Consider the following 14,125-nt stretch of genomic DNA (forward strand, 5'->3'; position numbering starts at 1 on the left):
ATTTCCCACACTCTTCATTCATGAATCTCAAACAAGGAAAGGTGAGACACTGAGCCTAGAATGTACTATAAACAAGTATCTGATTTCTGGTCTGACACTAACCTACTTTTAAAGACCTGAATTCAATACAGGTAACATCCCCTGTGAGTCTCCCAAGCATTGCACACAGGGGTGATCCCTCTTGGTTGTGTAGACGGTGCTCAGGCCACAGCCTTCTTGAAGTACTGTGAGCAGGCAGAGCTATTAGGCTGGCCTCAGCATAAGGGGGACCTTGCTACAGCTGCCAGGTGAAGGATGTAGAAGTGGGTAGTTCCTGGCATACATGCATAAATGGAAAAGTACCCCGTTACCTGGAGCTTGGATCCCAGGTTCCAGACAGCCATCATTCTGCCAGTTCCAATCTCCTACACCTAATATCTTCCCGGAGCCCAGCCTTTCCTTCCCCCTCAGAAGCATCTGGCCTTTGGGACTTGTCAGGACAGCCAGCTCATTAAGACTCATTAGAATTCAAGTGAAAGTTACCTTCAATGAAATACTGTCTCATGTGGATAATGCTGCTTCTACCATGTTTCCCCGAAAAGAAGACCTAGCCGGACCATCAGCTCTAATACGTCTTTTGGAGCAAAAATTAATATAAGACCTGGTCTTATTTAACTATAACATAAGACCTGGTCTTATTTAACTATAACATAAGACCAGGTCTTATTTAACTATAATATAAGACTTGGTCTTATATAATATAATTAATATAATATAATACCAGGCTTTATATTAATCTTTTCTCCAAAAGACACATTAGAGTTGATTTCTGGCTAGGTCTTATTTTCAGGGAAACACGGTAAGGTTTTATTGAATCAATTAAAAGCTGACTAAAGAGCTAGTCAGAAGCCTTCATCATTTGCTGAACAGGGGAGAGTTTCTTTGTATTGACTGGTAAAACTTGGAATTCCCAGAATACTCCAGTTAGCCATTTCCCTAGAGGAGCAAATACATGATAAGCAAATGCTGTTGTAGCTGTTGTGTTTTCTCTCATTTGTATTATAAAAACTCAGGCCCCACTAGGTCTCAGTTGGTGAGTATGATAGATGCTTCAGCAGGTAAATAGACCTATAGACCCTCTTCACTTTTTATTTTTAAGGGAAATGTGCTTTGGTGTCCAAGCTCCAAGCTGCCAGAGTTCCATATGGACTTCGGCAAACAATTTGGCTGAGGGGATCTGGACACTAATCTCCCTACCTCTGTTTTCTCGACAGGTTTCAGGAGAAGGGGATTCTGGAAGTCTTACTTTTCACCATCCAGTCCCGGATGAGAGCCAACAATCAGAAAGTGTACACGCCCCATGATGGGAAACTAGTGTCTGACATCAACCGGGTACAGTAGCATTTTCCATTACATGTTGCCAGTAGTTTGATTGAGTTCCCAATAAGGGCACGGGGAATGGTCACTGGAGAGGGTCAAACCAAGCTACTTTCTGTGGTGTCATTAACTACACATACTGGCAGTTTTGGAGTGCTATTGAATCTAGTTCTGAGAGGTCAAACTCCACCCACAGTTCATTAATTTGGCCCCCTTCAGATGCCCAGAGTCCATTTTTGGAGCCAGTTTTCATAGCCTAGTCTCTATCGAACCTTGAGTTTCTTGAAGTGTGGAATATTAACTACTTATAACAGAAGGGAAATCCCTTCTGATTCTTGAGACGTTCTAATTGAAAGGAGGTAGCCATTTAGTCATTAAGCATTTACTGAGCACCCACAAAGGCAAATAATATTATATTAGGCCAAGTGTCTGAGGCAGGTTTAGGGGAGGAGGGAATAGGGCGGTCATTACCAGGGCTCCCCGAACCTTTGGTTGGCTAGCACATGAAAGTCAAAAGGCTCTGCTTGGATTCCTGAAATCATTCAGTGTTAGGCAAAAGAGATGGAACCCCCCAACCCAGGTGTTCCTCTTGTGCCCAAAGAATTCTCCCCGTCTCTGGTGCAGGCCTGGGAAAGCCTGGAGGAAGCAGAGTATCGGCGGGAGCTGGCCTTGAGAAATGAGCTCATTCGGCAGGAGAAGCTGGAGCAGTTGGCCCGGCGCTTTGACCGAAAGGCCGCCATGAGAGAGACGTGGCTCAACGAAAACCAGCGCCTTGTGGCCCAGGTAATGGGGCCACACTTAGGGATGACAGGAGAGGGGGAAGCTTTCCAGAGCCCTCAGCAGTCAGCTGGGCTGGAGTCCGAGCTGGCCTCTCAGTGGCAGTGGATAAGCCTCTCCACAGGCCTTGCATCCCAGCTCCCCAGGATTGGGTACATCAAAATTTACATCTGAGGAAGAACTCACCAGGATTTATTACATCTCATATTTAGGGAAAGAGCCTCAATCCAAAAATGGCCCCCAAAGTCATCTTATTTGAGCCAGTAGCATCAACTAAAGCCTGGGTTCAAGCTGTCATTAGACAGTGGTCCTCCAGGGATGTGATGAAAACAGAGTGCATCTTGTGTGTGTCAGACGTGCCTTTTGGACTCTGGCCTCTAGGACTGTGTCATATTTCACTAGCTAAAAACTGACCCCAGGGCTGATTATCCATGACTGCATCTGTTCCTTCTTACTTGGAGCTTAGAATCAAATTAAATTGCATCCAGAAAGGGGAAAGCAAGTGTCTGAGACAGCTGAAGAGTGTGCGTGCACCCTAGATAACACCCGGTAAGCCATCTGTTTACAGCTGCATGGTTTCCAATTCAGAAGCCCCTTCCTGCCCAGAATCATGCAGGTCCATTCAAAGTAGGGTGGTGAGTGCCAGCAGGTGGAGAAAGGGCTCTACTAGTAATATATGCACAGCATACCTACACGCATGGCATAGTGAGTAAAATCTTGAGCCTCTTTTAAAGGTTCTTGTGAGACATTTAGTCTTTGGAATTTGGCTCCAATAAGATAGGCTGAAAAAGACGGCAGAGCTCCATCTTTGGGAATGGTCTTTCCCATCCAGCAGGTGTTCCAAAGGGACCTGCTGCTTCTTTGCATTTGGGGACTAGCCAAGGGGAGCCTGGCTGAGCCACCTGTGTTTCTCCCTGTGGCACAGGATAACTTCGGGTACGACCTGGCAGCTGTGGAGGCCGCCAAGAAGAAGCACGAGGCCATCGAGACCGACACGGCCGCCTACGAGGAACGAGTTAGGGCCCTGGAGGACCTGGCCCAGGAGCTGGAGAAGGAGAACTACCACGACCAGAAGCGCATCACGGCCCGCAAGGACAACATCCTGCGCCTGTGGAACTACCTGCAGGAGCTGCTGAGGTCCCGGCGCCAGAGGCTGGAGACAACCCTGGCTCTGCAGAAGCTCTTCCAGGACATGCTGCACAGCATCGACTGGATGGATGAGATCAAGGTGGGCCTGGGGCCTCCCAGCCCTCACACTCCCTTGCCCACCTCAGGCCTCAGCGCCAACTCTGCAGTTAGGCTTTGCTTCCTTAGATGCCTCCCAGCCAGTCTTGTCCCTGAGTCAGAATGGAGAAACTGAGGCAGCCCAGGACCTGGCTGCATCTGCCTACGTCATGACCTTCTTGGCTCACTGTGCTCCAGACAAGTAACCAGCCCAGTTCCGCTCTATCCCCATGATCTAGAAATCTTGGGTTCATAGTAGCACGGGCACCAACCTGCAGGGCCTGGAGACTCAGGCCCTGAGTTATCATGATTCGACACTGGTTAGAATCCAGACCTCCCAACATAGGAGCATCCAGGAAGTCTGCATCTCCTCTCCCTCTGCCGCAGTGGTCTGCGCTGAGCATACACATCAGAGTGACCGTGGAGCTTTCTAAAACTTCACGTGCCCCCAAACCTGGGGCAAATGCAGGAGAAAGAGTAGGTGGCTCGGGCTCCTGTAAGATGATCCCAGAATGATTCTGACGGGCACCCCCTATAGGAACTCCTGCTCTGTAGCCTCTCCCATGCTGAGCAGAAGCCGTTTTCCAGCTGCATTGACTCACCCCGGGCCCAGATACCATGGACACCCCCTTTCGAGGGGTCTCTTCCCCAAGCATGTAGGTCTCTTCATTCCCTACCTGCTGTCTGTCCTCTTTGCCAGGCTCACCTCTTGTCTGCTGAGTTCGGGAAGCACTTGTTGGAGGTGGAGGACTTGCTCCAGAAGCACAAGTTGATGGAGGCTGACATCGCCATCCAAGGGGAGAAAGTAAAGGCCATCACCACTGCCACCCTGCCATTCACTGAGGAGAAAGGTGAGAATTTGACTGTCTGCCTGTTGAGGGCTCTGGAGCCAGATCCCATCCTTTGGCGCAGCACTCCAGCACCCCAGCTTGGATAAATCTCCTAGCGTTAGAATTCTGCTTCTTTCATTAATTAATGGTACAGGAAAGAAGCTTGAGGGATAGGAAAGTTTTCCAGAGACCAGACAACTGCTTTGGTAATCTGTGACCAGTAGGTGTTTATAAGCACCAACAAGGCATCATCCATCTTTCATTCTCTCTGCTAGTTGAGGTTATAGCAGAGACATTTAGGTTTACAGCTTCAGGTCTTAAATAGGAAACCCTGTTGCATCCTTAAAGAACCATCTTGAAATTTGTGTCAGGGTGTTTTTTTAAAAAAAGAAAAAAAAACAATATCACATTTCTACTGTGTGCTGACCCAACTTTTAACCTCCCTTATGCCTGAAATTTTAGTGGAAACTAATTGTAAAGAACCTGGCCTGCCTTCTGAGCACCTGGGACCCCTGCCTCCATTCCCAAAGCTCCAGTGAGATAGCACCTGCTAGATCATGCGGGTCGAGCCTGGCAGCCGATCTGAAGCTTGCCCAAAAATGCAGCCCTTCCCCCTTTCATCTTCCTTCCTCTCATGCCTCCCAGGGTACCAGCCTTGTGATCCCCAGGTCATCCAAGACCGTGTCAGCCACCTGGAGCAGTGCTTTGAGGAGCTGAGCAACATGGCCACTGGGCGGAAGGCCCAGCTGGAGCAGTCCAAACGGCTCTGGAAGTTCTTCTGGGAGATGGACGAGGCCGAGAGCTGGATCAAGGAGAAGGAGCAGATCTACTCCTCCCTGGACTATGGCAAGGACCTGACCAGCGTGCTCATCTTGCAGCGCAAGCACAAGGCGTTTGAGGACGAGCTCCGCGGGCTGGACGCCCACTTGAACCAGATCTTCCAGGAGGCCGAGGGCATGGTCGCCCGCAAGCAGTTTGGGCACCCGCAGATCGAGGCCCGAATCAAGGAGGTGTCTGCCCAGTGGGACCAGCTGAAGGAGCTGGCTGCCTTTCGCAAGAAGAACCTGCAGGATGCTGAGAACTTCTTCCAGTTCCAGGGCGATGCAGACGACCTAAAGGCCTGGCTGCAAGATGCTCACAAGCTGCTCTCGGGCGAAGACGTGGGGCAGGATGAAGGGGCCACACGGGCCCTGGGGAAGAAGCACAAGGGTTTCCTGGAGGAGCTGGAGGAAAACCATATGGTGATGGAGCATCTGGAACAGCAGGCCCAGGGCTTCCCACAGGAGTTTCGGGATTCCCCAGATGTGACCAATCGGCTGCAGGCCCTCCGGGACCTCTACCAGCAGGTGGTGGCCCAGGCGGACCTGCGTCGGCAGAGGCTGCAGGACGCCCTGGACCTGTACACGGTGTTTGGAGAGACAGACGCCTGTGAGTTGTGGATGGGCGAGAAGGAGAAGTGGCTGACCCAGATGGAAATCCCAGACACGCTGGAGGACCTGGAGGTGGTGAAGCACAGGTCAGAGCCAGCCCTCTCCTTCCTGCCTCCCCGCACCACGGCCTGCACGCTGCCTCCGCCTGATGTGGCGGCGGCCTCCAGATCAGCAAGGGTGTCTTTGACAGGCCAGGGGAGGCCCTTGATTGCAGAGGCCACGCACTGGGAGTCACAGGTTCTTAACTGTCTCTGTGGCTTTGGGTACTTCACCCCTGCAGCTTTCCTCAGAATAAACAAAGGGGCTTCTCTTGTCCGGTTATTCAACTACTTTTCAGCTACAGCAGCCTTTGTTCACATGAATGGTATACGGGACCCCTGACATACAGCACAGAGGAATATAGAGCTGATTTGATTAAGCAGGAAGTGAGAGGCCGGGAGCCCACCAGCTCTAGCTTTCTGTGGCAGTCCCTAAGCCACCGAACCCAGAAGGGTCACAGAGATCAGTTGTAAACCACCAGTCTGCAAGGACACTCTCATTTCCGGTGTTCTGATTCCATCGGCACTCCCGCATGGGAGGCCTGCCCCAGTCTGTGCACCTAGCATCCCGAGCACAGACTCCTGGGAGACGAGGAGAGGTCACTCCCTGAAACATGCTGCGGTGGTCTCGCGCTGATGCTGCAGGGACCAAGGCTCTTATCCCGGGAGGGTGAGCTTTCATTACCACACGGCTGCCCTCCCCTCAGCGGCTCTCCCTTCTCCTCCCCAGGGATGGAGCACCTGGCTGGGGGAGTATCCTTCAGGTCAAGGTATCAAGGCAATGGAATTAGGGTCCAAAAGCAGTGGAATGAGGGTCCAGTGGAGGCTTGGCAGGTGTTCTTTGGTAATTAACCCCCATCATCTCTTTTGTTTGTTTCCCTGTGCCTCTCTGTTGAGCCAGTAGCCTATGTAGTAAGGAACCACGTAAGGAGCCTGGTCCGAGAAATGCTAAGCCATGACGTTGGACCCATGAGCCAGCAAATAGGATGTGTCAGCGTGTCTTTCTCCTCCTTCCCTCCCGTACCTGATCAGATATATGTAGGAGATGGAAGCAGAACGCAAGAGCTACGCTTTCTGGAGACTCGGTGGCCACTGGCGATGAGTTGCCTGCTGCTGCCTCGCTAATCCTCACTTGTCCATATCAGGTTTGACATCCTGGACCAGGAGATGAAGACTTTGAAGGCTCAGATTGATGGCGTGAACCTCGCTGCCAACAGCCTGGTGGAGAGCGGCCACCCACGCAGTGGGGAAGTGAAGCAGTACCAGGATCACCTGAACACCAGGTGAGGTGTGGGTAGGACTTGGGGCTGGGAGCATCTTCTCCCGGCACCTGGCACAGCCCTGGGGGTGCAGCCCAAAAGGCGAGAAGCCTACTGTGCACTGCCAGGTTTGTACCTTCAGTGCTCCAGTCTTTCTCGGTCTCCTCTAACACTGGAGCTGTAGCAGCAAGGAGGAGGGACCTGTTTGGTGATCGGCCCAGGGAGGGAGAGAGACGTGTTCACGGAGCTGCACTTACCATGCCTGGGGGTAGGAGTGTGTAATCGTGTGATTGACAGGGCCGATGTTCTAAGTGTGTCCATAGTTAGAATCAGGCCATATGGTACTCATGCCACATTTCCCCAGACATTCTTAGGCGGGGAAAATTATTTTCTGAGAGCTTTTAAGTACTGTCCATAAAAGAAAGCTCATGCCTGTACCAAAATGCAACATCGGTCACAAAGCTGGCTTGAATGAAAAAGAGAATTAACAGGAAGCCTTGAGCACGCTTTGTGGTCAGAACAAAAAACAGACCCTGAAGCGCCGTTAGAAAGGGGATGCTTTCAGTACATGGTGTAATTCCCCCAGAGTCCTCGAGGATCTCTGAGGACAGAGCACAGGCCCGTGTTCTGTTTGTCACCCTGGGACGAACAGCGCCACATGTTCACCACTTCCCCATTGCCCCATTCCTTTCCCCACACTGGTGTGTCAGCCTTGCTCTGCCTGAGGCAACCAAGAGGTGGGGTTAGGGAAGGAAAGGGTCAGCACAATGGAGGCTCCAGTGGAGGCCTAAGGGTAAGCAGGGTTGGCTGTGGGGGATACTTTGGAGCCACTAGAATGGGGCCGGTTGTCTCAGCATCCAAAGATGGGGACTGTAGTACAGGAAAATTCTTTTTAATCTGAGGTTTATGCAGAGGAGGGAGATGCCTCTTTGTTCCTCTGTAGGCTTGGAGGCAATGGGGGTGCATGTGTACACAAGTGTGAGTGTGTGCAAGACAGAAAGGAAACACTTGTCAGATATCTATGTGCTGCCTTAATGAGCTATAGTCAGAGAAATCTTTGCAGACCCCTAAGCCATGCACCATCCTAAGTGAAATATACCAGGGACTTGTCATCCTTAGGTGAGAGAGAACCTGAGGCATGAAATGAAATGGTAACACAGTTTTCCATTAAATCTAAGAGTTGAAACATACCTGAGAACTCGTCTATTCTAGCCATGTACCCCAGACAGCCTGTGTCCTACACAAACACTTCCAGAGATGGGGGGCTCACTGTGCAGCCCAGCTCATTTGGGACAACACCTTTTTGGTTAGAAAGTTTGGTCTTATATTGAGTGGAAATTTGCCCCCTTGAAATTTGTAACATTGGTTCTGGCTCTGCCCTTTAGTGAGATCAAAACTTACTGTGATTCTTCCTCCCTGAGATAGCTCCTCAGATATTTTTTAAACAACTGTAACGTTTTACGTGCACCCACCGTCCTACCTTCATGCTTCTGCTGTTCCCTCTACCAGAGGGCGTCCTCCTCAAACTACGTGCTCCAAGTCCTGCCTGCCCTGCAGGCCAGTCCAGGGGCCTCTCTTTCGCATGTCCCAGATGAAATTTGTACTGGTTTAGAACCTCACGTTCTGCCTTGTATTATAATTACTTTTATGCTGAAGACCTTTTCTCGTAGACTATAACCCCTGAAGAGCAATACCTTTATGTATTGCGCACAACGCTTTGCATACCAAGCACGTTATTGTCTGAGGCTTCCTCTGTCTGAAACAGTCTCAGTGTAAGGCTTACTCACTTATGTTATTCAGATCTCAGCTCACATGTCAACTTATTGGAACAGTCCTCACTGACCACTCCACTGAAAGTATCACGTACTTCCTTCCCACCTACCCCCTCTGCCTCTATCCCATTACCTTGCTTTATTTTTTCATTGTGGTTATCGCCACTTCGTGGATTATATACTTATTTGTCTCCGCCCGCTCAAATTGGAGCAAGCACTTTGCTTTTTTCATTGCTGTCTCCCCAGAGCCTAGAACAGTGCCTGGTACGAGGCACATGAAGGCTGCGTGATAAATGCTTAGTGAATGAGTGAACAGGGACAAAACTGAAATAACTTTTGCTACGTTTGGCACATAGGAGTCAGTCAAACACGTATTGCATGCATGCTTACCTTCCGCTGTATGCATCCCAGTTGACCAACATTTTTAAAAATAATCTTGGGTCCAGGAACAAACCTGAACAAGCATGGCCTGACCGGTGCTGACTAGAGCTTCTTTATCAACTTCCTTCCTCTTGGAGATGGTGCAGTAGAGGGGGAAAGTGGGTTTGGGAGGCAGACTAGACCCAACCCCACCCGTCCCCTGTGTGGCTGCAGTAAGGCTACACCAGGAAAGGCCTAGAAAATCCCCAGGGAGCCTCTTGCCTGGGGGCACAGCCAGACCCTAACCACTGGCTTCTGGTTGGGATCAGGGCATCTCACAACCCTGGAGCACCTCACCATCATTGCACGTTTCACACCAACTCGGAGAAGATCTTCCACTCCTTTCCCCTGACTTCCTAGCCTCAGCACCACCTGGGTGCCAGGCACAGAATTCCCCAGAGCTCAAGGACTTCGTGGGCTAGGAGGGGAGCAGAGAAATCCTTGGGCTCTCACTCTTCTCTCTCCTGGTATTCCAATCCTTCCAGCCTGCCTCCCACTTTTCTTTGCAGACCTGTCTTTTAATCCAGACTAGCAGCTGTCAGACCGTGGGAATCGCCACAATGCACTTTATTTACCCAGTCCGTCTGCATAGTCCCATAACCTCCATTCCCAAGGTGCTGGGGAGACAAAGATGAGTGAGACACTCAGGGTCTCCTCCTTAAATAGATCTGTTCATTGAGATACAGGTGACCTCCATGAAACCTGCTCCCGTCACCCTGTCATTCCTCACAGCTCCCTTAGTCCTCTCTGCCTGGTATGTGCTATGTACATGGTACTTTATACTGTAGTTATTTTGTGAGCTTGTCTTGCTTTCTCTCTAAATCATACACTCCATGAGGCAAAGCCTGGCTATGTCTATATTGTCCCAAAGGCTAACAAAATGCTTATACAGTAAGACCTCACTGAACAGCATCGATAGGTTCTATAACTTTCAGCAAAATGACGTATAACAAAACCAATTTTACCATAGGCTAACTGACATAAACAAGTTAAGTTCCCATAGCATCTCATCAGCATTATAACACAATAGTGAATGAAACAACATTATTCAAGGAGCTACTATACCTTGTGCGTATTCAAGAAAAATGGGTTCAATTAGCAAATGTGCATTTAGCATACTCATGCTTATATATTACAGTGATGCAGAATGAGTAAACCGGTCCAAGGGAGGTGTCCCAGGTGATCTGAGCCCAAGGTGATGGGCAGCTCTTTAGAAGAGGCTTATTGGGGGCAGCAGACCCACCCCAGGCCCCCAGGCATCTACCAGACGTTTGCACATTTTCTAGTTTCATTGCAGCACTGCACTTGAAGATTAAGATCATATTTATCCATTTTAATTATAATCCCAGTTTATCCCCTTCCCCTTTCCTCTTCCTCTGCCTCTTCTTTACCAGGCCTCTTTTCCTTTAGAGCAAAAGTGACTTTTTGAGGCCCCGGGCACTTTGAACGTAGTCTTAGGAATTTGAGTGGTTCTTCTAGGGAAGTTGGGACCCTACATCCTAAAGGATTCTTGAAGTTGATGATGTGGGCTTTCTAATTATTTTCAGTATTTCAAAAAATCTGTGGAAATTACATGTTTGCCTGACATTCAGCTACATACAAAGCCTAACTAAGGATCATGTTTCTTTACTTATGGTTGGAATTGCATCACTGCTTGCCTCCTGATGATGGAAAGATCTAATTAGCAGTTATATTGTCTTCAGTAAAATTGGATAAATGAATTTTACTCACCACAGTTTGTTGGGTAGATGATTTTTTTCAGTCTCTGGGGAGAGACTCTAGTAAGAAATCTGGGAAGGGATGCCCTGTGGGAAGAGTTATGGAAAAGGGTACCCCTGTGTCCCCGGCTCTGTCCACCTGGCAGGTGGCAGGCTTTCCAGACCATGGTGTCGGAGCGGCGGGAGGCAGTGGACTCGGCCCTTCGGGTGCACAACTACTGCTTGGACTGCGAGGAGACCAGCAAGTGGATCGTGGACAAGACAAAGGTAGTAGAGTCCACCAAGGACCTGGGCCGGGACCTAACAGGCATCATCACCATCCAGCGGAAGTTGTCTGGGCTGGAGCGCGATGTGGCTGCCATCCAGGCCCGTGTGGGTGCCCTGAAGCATGAGTCACAGCATCTGATGGAATCACACCCAGAACTGAAGGAGGACATTGGCCAGCGGCAGGCGTATGTGGAAGAGCAGTGGCAGGGCCTACAGCGTGCCCTGCAGGGCCAGGAGGTCTTGCTGAGTGAAGCCAGCCAGCTGCAGGCCTTCCTGCAGGAACTGGATGACTTCCAGACCTGGCTGTCCATGGCCCAGAAGGCCGTGGCCTCCGAGGACATGCCTGAGTCCCTCCCAGAGGCCGAGCAGCTCCTACAGCAGCATGCGGCCATCAAGGATGAGATCGATGGGCACCAGGAGAGCTATGAGCACGTCAAGGCATCTGGGGAGAAGGTGATCCACGGCCAGACAGACCCGGAGTACCTGCTGCTGGGCCAGAGGCTGGAGGGCCTGGGCACTGGCTGGGATGCCCTGCGCCGGATGTGGGAGAGCCGCGGACGCTCCCTGGCCCAGTGCCTCGGCTTCCAGGAGTTCCAGAAAGATGCCAAGCAGGCTGAAACCATCCTCAGCAACCAGGTAGGGAGAGGTATTCAGGGATGGGGGGAGGGGCCTCTCAGGGCAACAACACTGGTGAGCCTAAGAATATGCTACGGGGTTCAGGGACCAAATTATGCTTTGCTTGGACCCTCTCCAGCCACTAATCGGGGCAACAATCCTCTTTGTTCCTTAGCATGAGCCCTTTCCAGCCCTGTGTCCCAAACTATACCTTATTCCTTATTCTTGGGTTAGAGGCTAGAGAAGTGCATTTTCCCCTGGGTGGTTACCCTTCCATGTGGCAGACTGTTCATCGGTTACCCCAGGGTGGTGATTGGGAGCCAAGGCCTAAGAAGCCTCTTCCTTGCACAACTCCAGGGGGCGCCATTCACATTGTAACCTATATGGCTGCACTTAGGGTTTCTGCTTGGCAGGTGTTCTCACCACCTCCTCAGCTTGTCTTCATGCTTTGTCTGGAAACTTGCTTCAACAGGAATATACTCTGGCTCACTTGGAGCCCTCAGACTCCCTAGAAGCTGCAGAGGCTGGGATCCGGAAGTTTGAGGATTTCTTGTTGTCTATGGAGAACAACCGGGATAAAGTTTTGAGTCCTGTGGACTCTGGAAATAAGCTGGTAGCTGAAGGAAACCTCTACTCAGACAAGATCAAGGAGAAGGTGCAGCTGATTGAGGACAGGTACTCTCCGCTCCCAGGGTGACGGGCTAGAACCAGGTGGGGCTGGTGGTGCTGCACTGGGATCCCAGGTTCAGCACTGTTGTGACTGTGGCTTCTGGCCTCCCTTCCAGGCACAGGAAGAACAACGAGAAGGCCCAGGAGGCCTCAGTTCTTCTGAGAAACAACCTGGAACTCCAGAACTTCCTCCAGAACTGCCAGGAGGTGAGACTCCAGAAAGGCAGGCCACTTTGCAGGAGGTGCCTTTCTAGGAGCAAAGTTTCCCAGAGATAGGAAGTCCACAGGGATCCTTTCTAACTTGGGAGACTGGGATTCCATGAGGGAGAGCTCTGGGTACTTGGCAGCTTAGGTTATCCTCCAGAATCTTTGGTTCCACAATACTTTTTTTTTCAAGTCTGTAAAGATGCCTTTTGTCAAGCTAGAACAGGATTTCTCAATGAGTGGCCAGAGGAATATCTATATTAGAGTCACCTATGGCCCTGGTCAGAGCCTGCTTCAAGGACATGCTACCTACCTGTGCATTCACCCAGGGCTCCATGCTTAGAAGGGTTCCACACTTGGTTTAATGTTCTGCTGTTGCCATCTTGAAATTCATAAGAATTCTGAATATTTTCACTTTGCACGGGCCCTACAAATTATGGAGCCAGTCTTGACCCCAGTTAAAAGGAGACTCTTGGGCACCACTCAAGCCCAGATGAATCCAAACCTTAAGAGGTGAGAGAGAGAGAGAGCAGCATTTTTAACAAGCCTCCCAGTTGGAGACCTGCTGACTCCAATGGTCCTGGCTCAGCCCAGGACGAGCTGTACAAGGAAGGCCTTTAACCTGCACTCCGGGGTCCCTCCATGGACAGTACTTCCACTGGAATGAGGCTTTCCCTGAGTTTTTTCTTGCTCTCATCCTCATACCCCTTTCCTCTCAACCCAAAAGATTTTGTTTTCCTCTACCTGCCCATGGCACAAACCAGGCTGGGTATGGTGCCAGGACGTCTTGGAAACACTGGCCGCTCATCACAGTTCTTCCCTCATTATTAATTACAGGATCTGCCTTTGGCTTCTTCCTCAGACAACATTTTCTCTGTGTTTATTAATGATTTCTCACCCTACTGCTAAAGGGTGGATTTATCCATCCAGTAAACACTGATTGAGTTCCTGCAATAGGCCAGGCCCTGTCCTAGGTCCTGGAAAGATGGAGGGAAGCATAGTATCCCTGGTGTGTCACACTGCACACACTGGTGGGGAACACACACCAGTGCCCGTATGTGAGCCCCAAGACACTGCAGGTTAAGTTGCTTGTGCTGGGAGTCAGGGATCCAGTGTTGGAGAGTGGTACTCTGCTGTGCTCGTACTTTGCCCCTGGCAAAGAAGTGTACACAGGGACAATTGGACCCTCTTTTTCTGCCCACAGCTCACTCTCTGGATCAGTGACAAGCTGCTGACATCACAGGATGTCCCCTATGATAAAGCACGAAACCTTCACAACATATGGCTGAAGCACCAGGCGTTTGTGGCAGAGCTGGCCTCCCACCAAGGGTGGCTAGAAAGCATCGATGCCGTAAGTAAAGCGAGCAGTGGAGGTGCTCAGATGTACTTACCTGAGTGGGCCTTCACCCAGGGCATAGACACCGTTCTGAAGCTTACTGGACAGTATAGAACTTGGAAGTGAAAAAACAGTCTCTAAATAGTAGTTCAATCTTCAGAGCTCCTGATATAACCAGTCTTGTTCAGCCTGGTCTGAATGGGTGCCTCC

At 50.4% G+C, this 14,125-nt stretch overlaps 1 protein-coding gene across 2 annotated transcripts in view; it reads left to right on the top strand.

Moving 5' to 3' along the window:
* The window catches only part of SPTB (spectrin beta, erythrocytic), a 115,209-nt gene that overhangs the window by 70,707 nt on the left and 30,377 nt on the right, over positions 1 to 14,125 (top strand). For both annotated transcript variants that reach the window (XM_019733314.2, XM_019733313.2), the window contains exons 10-19: positions 1,254 to 1,371; positions 1,981 to 2,139; positions 3,059 to 3,361; positions 4,058 to 4,208; positions 4,833 to 5,703; positions 6,801 to 6,938; positions 10,971 to 11,727; positions 12,179 to 12,381; positions 12,492 to 12,582; positions 13,784 to 13,930. In XM_019733314.2, coding sequence (XP_019588873.2) covers positions 1,254 to 1,371; positions 1,981 to 2,139; positions 3,059 to 3,361; positions 4,058 to 4,208; positions 4,833 to 5,703; positions 6,801 to 6,938; positions 10,971 to 11,727; positions 12,179 to 12,381; positions 12,492 to 12,582; positions 13,784 to 13,930 — 2,938 coding nt within the window. The remainder of the gene's footprint in view (positions 1 to 1,253; positions 1,372 to 1,980; positions 2,140 to 3,058; positions 3,362 to 4,057; positions 4,209 to 4,832; positions 5,704 to 6,800; positions 6,939 to 10,970; positions 11,728 to 12,178; positions 12,382 to 12,491; positions 12,583 to 13,783; positions 13,931 to 14,125) is intronic.

Source organism: Rhinolophus sinicus, linkage group LG03 (genome assembly GCF_036562045.2).
Source record: "Rhinolophus sinicus isolate RSC01 linkage group LG03, ASM3656204v1, whole genome shotgun sequence".
Lineage (NCBI taxonomy): Eukaryota > Metazoa > Chordata > Mammalia > Chiroptera > Rhinolophidae > Rhinolophus > Rhinolophus sinicus.